Genomic DNA, 18,795 nt, shown 5'->3' on the forward strand with positions numbered 1-18,795 from the left:
ATCCAAACTATATGTTAAACATCACAGCATAGTTGAGAGATATACAGTTGAAGTCGGGGGTTTACATACACCTTAGCCAAATACATTTAAACTGAGTTTTTCACAATTCCTGACATTTAATCCTAGTAAAAATTCCCTGTCTTAGGTCAGTTAGGATCACCACTTTATTTTTAGAATGTTAAATGTCAGAATAATAGTAGAGAGAATGATTTATTTCAGCTTTTTATTTCTTTCATCACATTCCCAGTGGGTCAGAAGTTTACATACACTCAATTAGTATTTGGTAGCATTGCCTTTAAATTGTTTAACTTGGGTTAAACGTTTTGGGTAGGCTTCCACAAGCTTTCTACAATAAGTTCAGTGAATTTTGGCCCATTCCTCCTGACAGAGCTCGTGTAACTGAGTCAGGTTTGTAGGCCTCCTTGCTCGCACACGCTTTTTCAGTTCTGCCCACACATTTTCTATAGGATTGAGGTCAGGGCTTTGTGATGGCCACTCCAATACCTTGACTTTGTTGTCCTTAAGCCATTTTCCCACTACTTTGGAAGTATGCTTGGGGTCATTGTCCATTTGGAAGACCCATTTGCGATCAAGCTTTAACTTCCTGACTGATGTCTTGAAATGTTGCTTCAATATATCCACATAGTTTTCCTCCCTCATGATGCCATCTATTTTGTGTAGTGCACCAGTCCCTCCTGCAGCAAAGCACCCCCACAACATGATGCTGCCACCCCCGTGCTTCACGGTTGGGATGGTGTTCTTTGACTTGCAAGCCTCCACCTTTTTCCTCCAAACATAACGATGGTCATTATGGCCAAACAGTTCAATTTTTGTTTCATCAGACCAGAGGACATTTCTCCAAAAAGTACGATCTTTGTCCCCATGTGCAGTTGCAAACCGTAGTCTGGCTTTTTTATGGCGGTTTTGGAGCAGTGGATATAGGACTTGTTTTACTGTGGATATAGATATTTTTGTACCTGTTTCCTCCAGCATCTTCACAAGGTCCTTTGCTGTTGTTCTGGGATTGATTTGCACTTTTCACACCAAAGTATGTTCATCTCCAGGAGACAGAACGCATCTCCTTCCTGAGCGGTATGACGGCTGTCTGGTCCCATGGTGTTTATACATGCGTACTGTTGTTTGTACAGATGAACGTGGTACCTTCAGGCGTTTTTAAATTGCTCCCAAGGATGAACCAGACTTGTGGAGGTCTACAATTGTTTTTCTGAGGTCTTGGCTGATTTCTTTTGATTTTCCCATGATGTCATGCAAAGAGGCACTGAGTTTGAAGGTAGGCCTTGAAATACATCCACAGGTACACCTCCAGTTTACTCAAATGATGTCAATTAGCCTATCAGAAGCTTCTAAAGCCATGACATAATTTTCTGGAATTTTCCAAGCTGTTTAAAGGTACAGTCAACTTAGTGTATGTAAACTTCTGACCCACTGGAATTGTGATACAATGAATTATAAGTGAAATAATGTGTCTGTAAACAATTGTTGGAAAAATTACTTGTCATGCACGAAGTAGATGTCCTAACTGACTTGCCAAAACTATAGTTTGTTAACAAGAAATTTGTGAAGTAGTTGAAAAACGAGTTTTAATGACTCCAACCTAAGTGTATGTAAACTTCCGACTTCAACTGTATGGTGCGTAGAAATCCGAAGAGTGTGCCCAGCAGAGATAGGTGGGATGGGCTGAGGGAAATGGAGTGTTGGGGTGTGGAACTTGAGACAAGTGGGAGTGGAGTTGCTGGGCGGGGATAGAATGACGGTCAAAGATGAAAGTCAAAAATAACAAAACTTACGTCATTACATCAGTCTCGGATGGTGGAGGGGCAGCTCTCGGGGAACTGTTGGGGGGGATCTTGGATGGTTGGTTGCCTGGCGGTTGGGAGCTTTGGCCGATACGTCGCTGGTTCGGGTCTCTCCGATTTGACTTGGTGTGAGATCTGTCAACATGTCCTTGGGCGGGGCGCTTGACCCTGGTTGCTCCTGTGGGTCACTCTTGATGGGAGTCTGATAGATTGCTGAATGTAATGTTGAGTGTCTTCACTGCAGGTAGATTGTATTTTTTAATATTCAATCAAAAAAAAAAACTAAATTAGGCCACCTAAAGCAGACATTGACTATGCCTTCGAGCAAGGTGGTGTATCAACAACATTGTAGTTACTCCACAATACTAACCTAAATGACAGAGTGGAAAGAAGGAAGCTTGTACAGAATAAAAATATTCCATAACATGCATCCGGTTTACAATAAGGCATGAATGTAGAACTGCAATAAAATGTTGCAAAGAAATCTACCTATGTTTGTTGCAAACCCAATACAACACGCTACTGAGTACCACTCTACATATTTTCAAGCATGGTGGTGGCTGCATCATGTTATTGGTATGCTTGTCATTTGCAAGGACTAGAGTTTATGATAAAAAATAAACAGAATAGAGCTAAGCACATGCAAAATCCTAGAGGAAAACCTGATTCAGTCTGCTTTCCAACAGACACTGGAGACATATTTACCTTTCAGGAGGACGATAACCTAAATCACAAGGCCAAATATGCACTGGAGTTGCTTACCAAGATGACGTTGAATGTTCATGAGGGGCCTAGTTACAGTTTTTACTTAAATATACATGAAAATCTATGTCAAGACTTGAAAATGGCTGCCTAGCAATGATCAACAACCACTTTGAAAGAGCTTGAAGAAATTTTAAAAGAATAAAGTGCAAATATTGCACTGTCCAGGTGTGTAAAGCTCTTAGAGACTTACCCAGAAAGACTCACAGCTGTAATTGCTGCCAAAGGTGATTCTAACATGTATTGGCTCAGTTGGTTGAATACTTATATAATCAATATATATTAGGGTTTTATTTTTCGTATTTCTTAAAAAAATTTTTTTTTTACAAATGTTAGAATATTTTCTTCCACTTTGACATTACAGATTATTTTGTGTAGATCATTGACAAAAAATTATAATTAAATCCATTTCAATCCCACTTTGTAACACAAAAAAGTCAAGGGGTGTGAATATTTTCTGAAGGCACTGTACATGAATGGCTTCATACAAACAGACATTAATGTCATGGTTACTGCACAGTAACTTTCAATGGAATTCTTCCTTCAGCTCACAATGTACACAACATATAGACAGAGACACAGACTGAAGTTTATAAGGAGGATGAGGGGGAGAGGGCTTGTGTGTTTAAGCTGTGTGTGTACATCCTCATCCGTGTGTGTTTATGCTGTGTATACCCTCGGCCCCGGGTTAGACAGTGCAGGGAGTTTATCATGGCACACGTTCTCTCCAGGTCTCACAATGAGTTATAGACTTGCACACGCGCACAGACGCACGCGCACAGACACACACACACACACACACACACACACACACACACACACACACACGCGGCTATCAGGCACCGTAAGAGCCTTGAAGTGTTCTCTCTCTCAAACCAACTCAAGAGGGAAATATGAGCTCAATCTTGCAGGACCCAACACCTGGAGATTCCAAGGACACACACAGACTTCATTATGCTGCTAAAGAATAAAATATTACACAGACACACACGCGCACACACATACACACACACACACACTTCGCTATGCTGCTAAAGGATAAAATATTCCACACACTAACCAGGTTTCCATCCAAACTTTTTATACGAGTGAAGTAGATGTCGGATAAAAATTGTCATGACGACAGGACTAATGGAAACAGAACATTTGTCTGTCTACTTTCCAAATGTCGTCAAAACAAAATAAGCTAGACATGGTGGGATCTTTTTGTGTCTGTAAAATTAATAATGCGAGAAATGTCGGACGCTTTTATGTGCAAATATTGATATAATAAACATCATATTGAAGTAAACTTGAAGTCAAGTGAATGAAATTGTGTGTTCCTCCCACTACAACTCAGGAAAGCATGCAGTTTATTAGGCTACAGATGAAAGTGATGAACTTCACAGGGTGGTGAAAGTGCACGGTGATCTTGATGCTCCTTTAGAATAAATATTGAGGGTCTTATTCTGGTGACATGATGATCGACGCTTAGCTGCCGTTTGACATAATCTTGTTTTTTTTGTCCACAATAATCTCATCAGGTAGGCTATACCCGAGATGTTGGCTGGAGCACACGTGCCAATACCAGAGTGGGCACATTCGCTATATAACACATCATTTTTTGTGACAAAACCATCAGTAGAGTTTGACATGCGATGGAAACCCATTAAACTTGTGCTTTTTATTTGGTATGTTGGAATTTAACCGCAAAGGTATTTGTATGTGCACTACGTCATCACACACAGCCTTTTATCTGCAACAAGTCCATTTGATGGAAACATCTCTGGTAGGAATATATTGTTTTTGCAGTTTTTAGAGTATTCACATGACAATCTGTAGCCAATTTAGATTGAAACCTAGCTAGTGTTTAGGTCCAGCTAATTGAGGTAGAGATGTAGGAATGTGTATTCCCTCCATAGACTAAATTGCCACGGGGATGGGGGAACATAGCCATTTGAAGCTAGCCAGTAACTCCTCCAGTATGTGTTGACGTCATTTCACAGGATTGAATGGAAGCTGTAGAGATCGGTAAGAAATGGCACTTCTGTATCCAAATATCTTATTCATCCATTTGGGGTTTTTAACTTCTTTGGTATAGGGGGCAGCATTTTCACTTTTGGATGAATTTCGTGCCCATAGTGAACTGCCTCCTACTCTGTCCCACATGCAAATATATGCATATTATTATTACTATTGGATAGAAAACACTCAGAAGTTTCTAAAGCTGTTTTAATGATGTCTGTGAGTATAACAGAACTAATATGGCAGGCAAAAACCTGAGAAAAAATCTGAGAGTGGTCGTTGTTAAAGGCATCGCCTATTCAATTCCCTGTAATATATGGATCTGTTTGCACTTCATACACCTTCCACTAGATGTCAACAGTCAGTAGAACGTGGAATGAAGCTTATGCTGTGTTGTGGGACCGGATGGGAGGGGAATGAGTCAGTGGTCTGGCAGATTGCCAGTTCTTGGTCGCGCGCTTTCCTCATTATATCGTCTTGTGTTCCATTACTTATAGAGACTGAAAAGAATTCTCCGGTTGGAACCTTATTGGATATAAATGATAACAACATCCTGAAGATTGATTCTCTACTTACTTTGACCAGTTTATTCGACCTGGAATATAACTTTTTGAAGTTTTCGTCCGACGTTTGCCTGCATCTGCGCGAGCGTTTGGACACGTGCACTACACATGCTAGCAAAATTAGCTAATTGGACGTAAGTAATGGACATTATCGAACAAAACAACGATTTATTGTGGAACTAGGATTCCTGGGACTGCATTCTGATGAAGATAATCAAAGGTAAGGGAATATTTATGATGTAATTTCGTATTTCTGTTGACTCCAACATGGCGGAGAAATGTTGTTACTATCTGAGCGCCGTCTCAGATTATTGCATGGTGTGCTTTTTACGTAAAGTTTTTTTTAAATCTGACACAGCGGTTGCATTAGGAACAAGTGTATCTTTAATTAAATGTAAAACATGTATCTTTCATCAAAGTTTATGATGAGTATTTATGTTATTTGACGTGGCTCTCTGTAATTACTCCGGATATTTTGGAGGCATTTCTGAACATGGCGCCAATGTAAACCGAGATTTGTGGATATAAATATGCACATTATCGAACAAAACATAAATGTATTGTGTAACATGATGTCATATGAGTGTCATCTGATGAAGATGTTCAAAGGTTAGTGATTCATTTTATCTCTATTTCTGGTTTTTGATACTACTATCTTTTGCTGGGAAAATGGCTGTGTTTTTCTGTGGCTATGTACTGAGCTAACATAATTGTTTGGTGTGCTTTCCCCGTAAATCCTTTTTGAAATCAGACATGTTGGCTGGATTCACAACATGTGTAGCTTTAATTCTGTGTCTTTCATGTGTGATTTCATGAAAGATTGATTTTTATAGTAATATATTTGAATTTGGCGCGCTACATTTTTTCTGGATTTTGGTCAAGTGGGACGCTACCGTCCCACCTATCCTAGAGAGATTTTAAGCAATAAATAGCCTGGTAGGATGGTGCATTGATCAGTTATGCCAGGGGTGGGCAACTGCAGTCCTCGAGGGCCTGATTGGTGTCACACTTCTTCTCCATCCCTAACAAACACAGCTGATTAATCAAATGTCATTCTAAACTGAAGATCATGATTAGGTGATTATTGGAGTCAGGTGTGTTAGCTGGGGCTGGGGCAAAACTGTGACACCAATCAAGCCCTCGAACTGGAATTGCCCACCCCTGAGTTATACAGTTTCAAGCCGTTATTTGTGCGTTTTTGCACAAAATCAACCTTTAAAGTAACTGTCCAGTGATTCCAGATTTCTATGAAATATGACCTTTAATTCATGTTAAAAAGCAGCTTTTCTGTGTTTGAATGGTGTGGGCGTATACCAGTCAATAAAAACATTAATGGAAGTAGACCGCTGATTGGCCAGCTCATCCTGTTCAGGAGGATAACATCATTGTCTATGAGGAAATAGCAAGCATTTTTTTAAATGTTCTGTTTGAGATGGGGTTTTTGAATAGTTTTTTCCTCCATTTATGCTTTGGCTACAGACGAGTATAGGATTAGTCAATAGCATTATTTGGGGGTATGAGTTAACAGAATATGAACTTTTAAAAGTGAGATATTCCCCTAACTATTTACTTTAAAACTACACCATTCTCTCAGCCTCATGGCAAAATGTGAAGAATAGCATGAGATGAGCTTTTAAACAGCAAATGTGTATCTCTCTAAAAGCTACTAAACAATATCATAACCGCCATCGATAAAAGACAGTACTGTGCAGCCGTCTTCATCGACCTGGCCAAGGCTTTCGACTCTGTCAATCACCATATTCTTATCGGCAGACTCAGTAGCCTCGGTTTTTCTAATGACTGCCTTGCCTGGTTCACCAACTACTTCGCAGACAGAGTTCAGTGTGTCATATCGGAGGGCATGTTGTCCGGTCCTCTGGCAGTCTCTATGGGGGTACCACAGGGTTCAATTCTCGGGCCGACTCTTTTCTCTGTATATATCAATGATGTTGCTCTTGCTGCGGGCGATTCCCTGATCCACCTCTACGCAGACGACACCATTCTGTATACTTCTGGCCCTTCCTTGGACACTGTGCTATCTAACCTCCAAACGAGCTTCAATGCCATACAACTCTCCTTCCGTGGCCTCCAACTGCTCTTAAACGCTAGTAAAACTAAATGCATGCTTTTCAACCGGTCGCTGCCTGCACCCGCACGCCCGACTAATATCACCACCCTGGATGGTTCCGACCTAGAATATGTGGACATCTATAAGTACCTAGGTGTCTGGCTAGACTGCAAACTCTCCTTCCAGACTCATATCAAACATCTCCAATCCAAAATCAAATCGAGAGTCGGCTTTCTATTTCGCAACAAAGCCTCCTTCACTCACGCCGCCAAACTTACCCTAGTAAAACTGACTATCCTACCGATCCTCGACTTCGGCGATGTCATCTACAAAATAGCTTCCAATACTCTACTCAGCAAACTGGATGCAGTTTATCACAGTGCCATCCGTTTTGTTACTAAAGCACCTTATACCACCCACCACTGCGACCTGTATGCTCTAGTCGGCTGGCCCTCGCTGCATTTTCGTCGTCAGACCCACTGGCTCCAGGTCATCTATAAGGCTATGCTAGGTAAAGCGCCGCCTTATCTCAGTTCACTGGTCACGATGGCAACACCCACCCGTAGTACGCGCTCCAGCAGGTGTATCTCACTGATCATCCCTAAAGCCAAAACCTCATTTGGCCGACTTTCCTTCCAGTTCTCTGCTGCCTGCGACTGGAACGAATTGCAAAAATCTCTGAAGTTGGAGACTTTTATCTCCCTCAACAACTTTAAACATCTGCTATCTGAGCAGCTAACCGATCGCTGCAGCTGTACATAGTCCATCGGTATATAGCCCACCCAATTTACCTACCTCATCCCCATACTGTTTTCATTTATTTACTTTTCTGCTCTTTTGCACACCAGTATCTCTATTTGCACATGATCATCTGATGATTTATCACCCCAGTGTTAATCTGCTAAATTGTAATTATTCGCTCCTATGGCCTATTTATTGCCTACCTCCTCATGCCTTCTGCACACATTGTATATAGATTCTCTTTTTTTTCTTTTTTTCCCCTACTATGTTATTGACTTGTTTATTGTTTACTCCATGTGTAACTCTGTGTTGTTGTCTGTTCACACTGCTATGCTTTATCTTGGCCAGGTCGCAGTTGCAAATGAGAACTTGTTCTCAACTAGCCTACCTGGTTAAATAAAGGTGAAATAAAAAAATAAAAATAAATCTCTGTCCCATGGGGAAAATGTGAAGAATAGCATGAGATGAGCTTTAAAACTGCAAAAATATGTCTGACTCATGACAATGTGTAGAAAAGCATTATAAAACTGTAAATTTTTCAAATGTTTTGAAATGCAGGAAGTTAACTGTTTTCCACGTTTGAAAATACCCATCCATCCATATACCCCTCAAGAGAGGCATAATAAGTCATGTCAAACTATGTAGAATTGCAGGAAATGCAATTTTTTGTCCCCTCCAATATCTACGCCCTAATTTCACCCTTGATTCCCTCGCAAATGTTTTCTTTAGGAAGCTGTGTTGAAAAACACTATTGGCCTGGTGTTTTTCAAGGCGTTTAAGAATATTTGCAGACTGAATTTATGAAACTTTTTTTTAACCAGTCGAATCAGGAACAATATTCATATTTACAATGACGTCCTGGTAGTGAGAGGCAGACTGGAGCCCATTTTCAAATAGCGTCTCAGAGTAGGAGTGGTGATCTTGGATATTCATTATTATCTAAAAGGCAGAACTGATCCTAGATCAGCACTCCTACTCTGAGACTCTTTATGAATATGGGCCCTGATACAATACTATAGGCTGTAGAGTATGCATTACCTACTTCCCTGTAGGAGGGCTACAGCCTGGGACCATGTAGGAGGGCTACAGCCTGGGACCATGTAGGAGGGCTACAGCCTGGGACCACCCTGTTTTACCATGTGTTAGGAGGGCTACAGCCTGGGACCACCCTGTTTTACCATGTGTTAGGAGGGCTACAGCCTGGGACCACCCTGTTTTACCATGTGTTAGGAGGGCTACAGCCTGGGACCACCCTGTTTTACCATGTGTTAGGAGGGCTACAGCCTGGGATCATGTAGGAGGGCTACAGCCTGGGACCACCCTGTTTTACCATGTGTTAGGAGGGCTACAGCCTGGGACCACCCTGTTTTACCATGTGTTAGGAGGGCTACAGCCTGGGACCGCCCTGTTTTACCATGTGTTAGGAGGGCTACAGCCTGGGACCACCCTGTTTTACCATGTGTTAGGAGGGCTACAGCCTGGGACCACCCTGTTTTACCATGTGTTAGGAGGGCTACAGCCTGGGACCACCCTGTTTTACCATGTGTTAGGAGGGCTACAGCCTGGGACCACCCTGTTTTACCATGTGTTAGGAGGGCTACAGCCTGGGACCACCCTGTTTACCATGTGTTAGGAGGGCTACAGCCTGGGACCACCCTGTTTTACCATGTGTTAGGAGGGCTACAGCCTGGGACCACCCTGTTTTACCATGTGTTAGGAGGGCTACAGCCTGGGACCACCCTGTTTTACCATGTGTTAGGAGGGCTACAGCCTGGGACCACCCTGTTTTACCATGTGTTAGGAGGGCTACAGCCTGGGACCACCCTGTTTGACCATTTTAGGAGAGATACAGATTATGATCAATACCTTCCTACCGGGGCGGCAGGTAGCCTAGTGGTTAGAGCGTTGGGCCAGTAACCAAAAGGTTGCTAGATTGAATCCCTGAGCTGACAAGGTAAAAATCTGTTGTTCTGCCCCTGAACGAGGCAGTTAACCCACTTTTTCTAGGCCGTCATTGTAAATAAGAATTTGTTCTTAACTGATTTGCCTAGTTAAATTTAAAAAAAAATCTGTTTTAATTGGTCCACTGTCAGGTTTCTCTGCCCTCAAAGTAATTTATAGGCCTTGTACATTCTAACACAATGAAGGTGGTTTGAAAAAGGATCTATAGAAAAGCATTTACCTAGTATGTTCTATACAAGTATCATGACCTACGTCCCTATTCCCTACATAGTGCACTACTTTTGACCAGAGCCCTATGGGCCGAGATCAAAGTAGAGCACTATATAGGGAATGATGTGCCATTTGGGACTCAGATTATGATTTAATTAAATGATTTGTTTTGATTCAGCCAAGTGAGTTTCTTTTTCAAAGGAAGGAAGGCCTTTATTTCTTGATTTGGCTCGCAGGTTCAGCTTTTTTAGTGTCTTCCTTTCTGCATTTGTCGCCAATCGCACGGAGCCACTCCTGCCAAGCAACTAGGCACAGACACAGACACAGACACAGAATCACACACACACAGACACGGAAACACACACACACACACGGAAACACACACACACACACACACACACACAGACACGGAAACACACACACACACACACACACACAGACACGGAAACACACACACACACACACACAGACACGGAAACACACACACACACACACACACACACACACACAGACACGGAAACACACACACACACACAGACACGGAAACACACACACACACACACACACACAGACACGGAAACACACACACACACACACACAGACACGGAAACACACACACACACACACACACACAGACACGGAAACACACACACACACACACACACAGACACGGAAACACACACACACACACACACAGACACGGAAACACACACACACACACACACACAGACACGGAAACACACACACACACACACACACACACACACACACACACACACACACACACACACACAGACACGGAAACACACACACACACACACACACACAGACACGGAAACACACACACACACACACACACACACACAGACACGGAAACACACACACACACACACACACACACACACACACACACACACACACACACACACACACACACACACACACACACACACACACACACACACACACACACACACACACACACACACACACACACACACACATACATAGAAAGACATACACAGAAACACACACACATACATAGAAACACACACACATACACAGAAACACATACACAGAAACACACACACATACACAGAAACACATACACAGAAACACACACACATACACAGAAACACACTTACACAGAAACACACACAGAGAAACACACACAGAGAAACACAGACACACAAACACAAACATACACAGAAACTCACATATACCCCCCCCCCCCCCCGAAAGGCAGAGTTCTCCCCCCCAAGAAGCAGAGTCCCCCCCCAAGAAGCAAAGTCCCCCCCCCCCAAGAAGCAGAGTTCTCCCCCCCCAAGAGGCAGAGTTGTCCCCCCCCCCGAGAGGCAGAGTTCTCCCCCCCGAGAGGCAAAGTTGTCCTCCCCCCCGAGAGGCAAAGTTGTCCTCCCCCCCGAGAGGCAGAGTTGTCCTCCCCCCCGAGAGGCAGAGTTGTCCTCCCCCCCGAGAGGCAGAGTTGTCCTCCCCCCCGAGAGGCAGAGTTGTCCTCCCCCCCGAGAGACAGAGTTGTCCTCCCCCCCGAGAGACAGAGTTGTCCTCCCCCCCGAGAGGCAGAGTTGTCCTCCCCCCCACCCCTTAGAGGCAGAGTGCTCCCCCCCACCCCTTAGAGGCAGAGTGCTCCCCCCCACCCCTTAGAGGCAGAGTGCTCCCCCCCACCCCAATAGAGGCAGAGTGCTCCCCCCCACCCCAATAGAGGCAGAGTGCTCCCCCCCACCCCAATAGAGGCAAAGTGTTCCCCCCCACCCCAATAGAGGCAGAGTGCTCCCCCCCACCCCAATAGAGGCAGAGTGCTCCCCCCCCACCCCAATAGAGGCAGAGTGCTCCCCCCCACCCCAATAGAGGCAGAGTGCTCCCCCCCACCCCAATAGAGGCAGAGTGCTCCCCCCCACCCCAATAGAGGCAGAGTGCTCCCCCCCACCCCAATAGAGGCAGAGTGCTCCCCCCCACCCCAATAGAGGCAGAGTGCTCCATAGAGGCAGAGTGTCCAAGTTTTTGTTGAATGTGGCCTTACTTTGCAGTTTTAATGCGTTCCAATTGGAACCCTATCTCCTATATAGTGCACTACTTTTGATCAGGGCCCATGGGGATCCCATACGGTCCTGGTCAAAAGTAGTGCACTATACAGGGAATAAGGTGCCAATCTTTCTTCCCCCAGTTTCCAGATTTTTACTTGGCCTGCGCTGAAGACTTTGACGAGCTCCATATGGAATGCAGGGAGAAGTGGAGTATAAATGCTGGCTCAGGTACACAGCAAAATCATTTGTGGTTTGTTTTTTCTTTGCAGACTATAAGCAGAAGTATGGGGAAGAGCACGGCTCGTGCCAAGCGGGGATAGCAGGCGTTTTTACTGAGGTCAGTAGCAGTGCATTCTCCATGTTCATCTCTTCTCATCCTCTAATACATGTGGTACTGCTCTGTGTGTGTTGCTGTTACCTCAGGCTGCTCTTTCAGTCTGGGATACCCTTTAATGGTAGAGAAAACACATGAGCACACACACACACACCACAACAGACACACACCAGACACACACACCACACACACACACACCAGACACACACACACACACACAAGACACACACACACACACAAGACACACACACACACACACAAGACACACACACACACACACACACACACACACACACACACACACACACACACACACACACACACACACACACACACACACAACACACAGCTCACACACCAGACACACACACACACACACACCAGAAACACACCACACACATACACACACACACCAGACACACACACACACCAGACAGACGCACACACACACACGCACACCAGACGCACACCAGACGCACACCACACACACACCAGACACACACCAGACAGACGCGCGCACACACACACACACCAGACACACACCAAACGCCAGACGCACACCACCCACACACCAGATGTACACCAGACGCACACCACACACACCAGACGCACACACACCAGAAAAACATCACACACCAGACACACACCGGACGCACACCACACACACACACTCACCAGACACACACACCGGAGACGCGCGCACACACACACACACACACACACACACCAGACACACACCACGCTAGACGCACACCACACACACACACCAGACGCACACCACACACACACCAGACGCACACCACCCACACACCAGACGCACACCACACAACAGACACACACCAGATGCACACCGGACACACCACACACACACTCCTGACGAACACACACACACACACACACACCAGACACAAACACACACCAGACACAAACACACACACACACACACACACCAGACACAAACACACACCAGACACAAACACACACCATACACACACACCAGACGCATACCACACACACCAGACACACACCAGACGCACACCGGACACACCAGACGCACACCGGACGAGCACACGCACAACGGACAAGCACACCACACACCAGACACACGTCACACACCAGAAACATACGCTCTAGGCCTTGCCTTGTTCCTCCCCTAAAATGGGTCAGAAGGAAATCAAAACGTATTTTGCCTGTTCTTCCATTCACACTTCCTTTTCCTCAGTCTGATTTTTCCAAACTATTTGCACAAGACGTGTTTTCTTCAGATAATTAAATAATGGAGTGTGGTTAGGCTCACATGCTCACAGTGAGTTACTAGGTTACACTAGCTTGTTAACATCTCCTAACCTGGAGTGTGGTTAGGCTCACATGCTCACAGTGAGTTACTAAGTTACACTAGCTTGTTAACATCTCCTAACCTGGAGTGTGGTTAGGCTCACATGCTCACAGTGAGTTACTAGGTTACACTAGCTTGTTAACATCTCCTAACCTGGAGTGTGGTTAGGCTCACATGCTCACAGTGAGTTACTAGGTTACACTAGCTTGTTAACATCTCCTAACCTGGAGTGTGGTTAGGCTCACATGCTCACAGTGAGTTACTAAGTTACACTAGCTTGTTAACATCTCCTAACCTGGAGTGTGGTTAGGCTCACATGCTCACAGTGAGTTACTAAGTTACACTAGCTTGTTAACATCTCCTAACCTGGAGTGTGGTTAGGCTCACATGCTCACAGTGAGTTACTAGGTTACACTAGCTTGTTAACATCTCCTAACCTGGAGTGTGGTTAGGCTCACATGCTCACAGTGAGTTACTAGGTTACACTAGCTTGTTAACATCTCCTAACCTGGAGTGTGGTTAGGCTCACATGCTCACAGTGAGTTACTAGGTTACACTAGCTTGTTAACATCTCCTAACCTGGAGTGTGGTTAGGCTCACATGCTCACAGTGAGTTACTAGGTTACACTAGCTTGTTAACATCTCCTAACCTGGAGTGTGGTTAGGCTCACATGCTCACAGTGAGTTACTAAGTTACACTAGCTTGTTAACATCTCCTAACCTGGAGTGTGGTTAGGCTCACATGCTCACAGTGAGTTACTAGGTTACACTAGCTTGTTAACATCTCCTAACCTGGAGTGTGGTTAGGCTCACATGCTCACAGTGAGTTACTAGGTTACACTAGCTTGTTAACATCTCCTAACCTGGAGTGTGGTTAGGCTCACATGCTCACAGTGAGTTACTAGGTTACACTAGCTTGTTAACATCTCCTAACCTGGAGTGTGGTTAGGCTCACATGCTCACAGTGAGTTACTAGGTTACACTAGCTTGTTAACATCTCCTAACCTGGAGTGTGGTTAGGCTCACATGCTCACAGTGAGTTACTAGGTTACACTAGCTTGTTAACATCTCCTAACCTGGAGTGTGGTTAGGCTCACATGCTCACAGTGAGTTACTAGGTTACACTAGCTTGTTAACATCTCCTAACCTGGAGTGTGGTTAGGCTCACATGCTCACAGTGAGTTACTAGGTTACACTAGCTTGTTAACATCTCCTAACCTGGAGTGTGGTTAGGCTCACATGCTCACAGTGAGTTACTAGGTTACACTAGCTTGTTAACATCTCCTAACCTGGAGTGTGGTTAGGCTCACATGCTCACAGTGAGTTACTAGGTTACACTAGCTTGTTAACATCTCCTAACCTGGAGTGTGGTTAGGCTCACATGCTCACAGTGAGTTACTAGGTTACACTAGCTTGTTAACATCTCCTAACCTGGAGTGTGGTTAGGCTCACATGCTCAGTGAGTTACTAGGTTACACTAGCTTGTTAACATCTCCTAACCTGGAGTGTGGTTAGGCTCACATGCTCACAGTGAGTTACTAGGTTACACTAGCTTGTTAACATCTCCTAACCTGGAGTGTGGTTAGGCTCACATGCTCACAGTGAGTTACTAGGTTACACTAGCTTGTTAACATCTCCTAACCTGGAGTGTGGTTAGGCTCACATGCTCACAGTGAGTTACTAGGTTACACTAGCTTGTTAACATCTCCTAACCTGGAGTGTGGTTAGGCTCACATGCTCACAGTGAGTTACTAGGTTACACTAGCTTGTTAACATCTCCTAACCTGGAGTGTGGTTAGGCTCACATGCTCACAGTGAGTTACTAGGTTACACTAGCTTGTTAACATCTCCTAACCTGGAGTGTGGTTAGGCTCACATGCTCACAGTGAGTTACTAGGTTACACTAGCTTGTTAACATCTCCTAACCTGGAGTGTGGTTAGGCTCACATGCTCACAGTGAGTTACTAGGTTACACTAGCTTGTTAACATCTCCTAACCTGGAGTGTGGTTAGGCTCACATGCTCACAGTGAGTTACTAGGTTACACTAGCTTGTTAACATCTCCTAACCTGGAGTGTGGTTAGGCTCACATGCTCACAGTGAGTTACTAAGTTACACTAGCTTGTTAACATCTCCTAACCTGGAGTGTGGTTAGGCTCACATGCTCACAGTGAGTTACTAGGTTACACTAGCTTGTTAACATCTCCTAACCTGGAGTGTGGTTAGGCTCACATGCTCACAGTGAGTTACTAGGTTACACTAGCTTGTTAACATCTCCTAACCTGGAGTGTGGTTAGGCTCACATGCTCACAGTGAGTTACTAGGTTACACTAGCTTGTTAACATCTCCTAACCTGGAGTGTGGTTAGGCTCACATGCTCACAGTGAGTTACTAGGTTACACTAGCTTGTTAACATCTCCTAACCTGGAGTGTGGTTAGGCTCACATGCTCACAGTGAGTTACTAGGTTACACTAGCTTGTTAACATCTCCTAACCTGGAGTGTGGTTAGGCTCACATGCTCACAGTGAGTTACTAGGTTACACTAGCTTGTTAACATCTCCTAACCTGGAGTGTGGTTAGGCTCACATGCTCACAGTGAGTTACTAAGTTACACTAGCTTGTTAACATCTCCTAACCTGGAGTGTGGTTAGGCTCACATGCTCACAGTGAGTTACTAGGTTACACTAGCTTGTTAACATCTCCTAACCTGGAGTGTGGTTAGGCTCACATGGTTTAGCACTTGACCACATGGGCTGCATCCCAAATGACTCCATAGTCCATATATAGTCGCTACTTACCAGGGCCCATAGCTCTCTGGTCAAAATTGGTGTACTTTATAGGGAATAGGGTTCCATTTGTGACACATCCATGCTCTTTGTACTGATTCTGTACTTTGTTGGAGTGATATAAGGACGTGTCTAACAGTAGTGCGCCCTGGTCTGTGGTGTGTAATGAGGAGCAACCAGACACTGCACTTGATGCATTTATGAAACGACTTATTCCATTTACCAATAAGCACGCACCCATTAAGAAAATGACTGTAAAAACTGTTATATCCCCTTGGATTGATGAGGAATTGAAAAATTGTATGGTTGAGAGGGATGAGGCAAAAGGTATGGCAAATAAGTCTGGCAGCCCAACTGATTGGCAAACGTTCTGCAAATGTATAAATCATGTGACTAAACTAAATAAAAAGAAGAAGAAACTACACTATGAAACAAAGATAAATTATATAAAGAATGATAGTAAAAAGCTTTGCGGCATCTCAAATTACATTTTTGGGGAAAAAAGCCAACTCGGCTCCATTTATTGAATCAGATAGTTTATTAATCACAAAGCCCACTGATATTGCAAACTACTTAAATGACTTTTTCAGTGGCAAGATAAGCAAACTTAGGGATGACATCCCAGCGACAAACGCTGACACTACCCATCCATGTATATCGGACCAAATTATGAAAGACAAGAATAGTACTTTTGAATTCTGTAAAGTCAGTGTGGAAGAGGTGAAAAACATTATTGTTGTCTATCAACAATGACAAGCCACCAGGGTCTGACAATCTAGATGGAAAATTACTGAGGATAATAGCAATATTATAACAATATTGCCACAATGGAAATAAGTCCCAGACTTTATTGTGTGTTATCCTCAAGGATTTTATTCATGTGCATGCATGGCTTTTTCAAGTTTTATGTGTGCTTGTTTTTTTAAATGGTTAAATTAATAAACTAAACTAAAACTAAACACTCCTATTTGCCACATCTTCAATTTAAGCCTACAAGAGATGGTGTTCCCTCAGGCCTGGAGGGCTTTACTACCCAAGAATAGTAAAGCCCCTTTACTTGCTCAAATAGCTGACCAATCAGCCTGTTACCAACCCTTAGTAAACTTCTGGAAAAAATTGTGTTTGACCAGATACAATGCTATTTTACAGTAAACAAATTGACAACAGAATTTCAGCATGCTTATAGGGAAGGACACTCAACAAGCACAGCACTTACACAAATGACTGATAAAATGATTGTGGGGGCTGTCTTGTTAGACTTCAGTGCAGCTTTTGACATTATCGATCATAGTCTGCTGCTGGAAAAACGGATGTGTTATGGCTTTACATCCCCTGCTATAATGTGGATAAAGAGTTACTTGTCTAACAGAACACAGAGGGTGTTCTTTAATGGAAGTCTATCAAATATAATCCAGTTAGAATCAGGAATTCCCCAGGGTAGCTGTTTAGGCCCCTTGCTTTTTAAAAATATTACTAACGACATGACACTGACTTTGATTAAAGCCAGAGTTTCTATGTATGTGAATGACTCAACACTACAGTGACTGAAATGGCTCAACACTCAACAAAGAGCTGCAGTATTTCTAAAATTAAAAACATTGTATTTGGAACAAAACACTCACTAAACCCTAAACCTCACCTATATCTTGTAATAAATAATGTGGAAATTGAACAATTTGAAGTGACTAAACTGCTTGGAGTAACACTAGATTGTAAACTGTCATGGTCAAAATATATTGATGCAGTAGTAGCTAAGATGGGGAGAAGTCTGTCTATAATAAAGCGCTGCTCTGCCTTCTTAACAACACTATCAACAAGGCAGGTCCTACAGGCCCTAGTTTTGTTGCACCTTGACTACTGTTCAGTTGTGTGGTCAGGTGCCACAAAAAAGGACTTAGGAAAATTGCACACAGTACTACATAGAGCCATGATTACATGGAACTCTATTCCACATCAAGTAACTGACGCAGTAAAAGCAGTAAAATTTGATTTAAAAAACAGATTAAAAAACACGTTTTGGAACAGCGGGGACTGTGAAGCAACACAAACATTGGCACAGACACATGCACACACACACTGTGAAGCAACACAAACATTGGCACAGACACATGCACGCACGCACACACACACACACACACACAATACATACACATGGATTTAGTACTGTAGA

The 18,795-nt window shown here is 43.7% G+C and overlaps 1 protein-coding gene across 1 annotated transcript in view; it reads left to right on the forward strand.

Moving 5' to 3' along the window:
• The window catches only part of LOC120046866 (integrin alpha-9-like), a 165,730-nt gene that overhangs the window by 23,198 nt on the left and 123,737 nt on the right, over window positions 1-18,795 (forward strand). The window contains exon 5 of the mRNA XM_038992441.1: window positions 12,439-12,506. Within this exon, the coding sequence (XP_038848369.1) occupies window positions 12,439-12,506 (68 nt within the window). The remainder of the gene's footprint in view (window positions 1-12,438; window positions 12,507-18,795) is intronic.

The sequence above is a fragment of the Salvelinus namaycush genome, chromosome 4, assembly GCF_016432855.1.
Source record: "Salvelinus namaycush isolate Seneca chromosome 4, SaNama_1.0, whole genome shotgun sequence".
Classification (NCBI taxonomy): domain Eukaryota; kingdom Metazoa; phylum Chordata; class Actinopteri; order Salmoniformes; family Salmonidae; genus Salvelinus; species Salvelinus namaycush.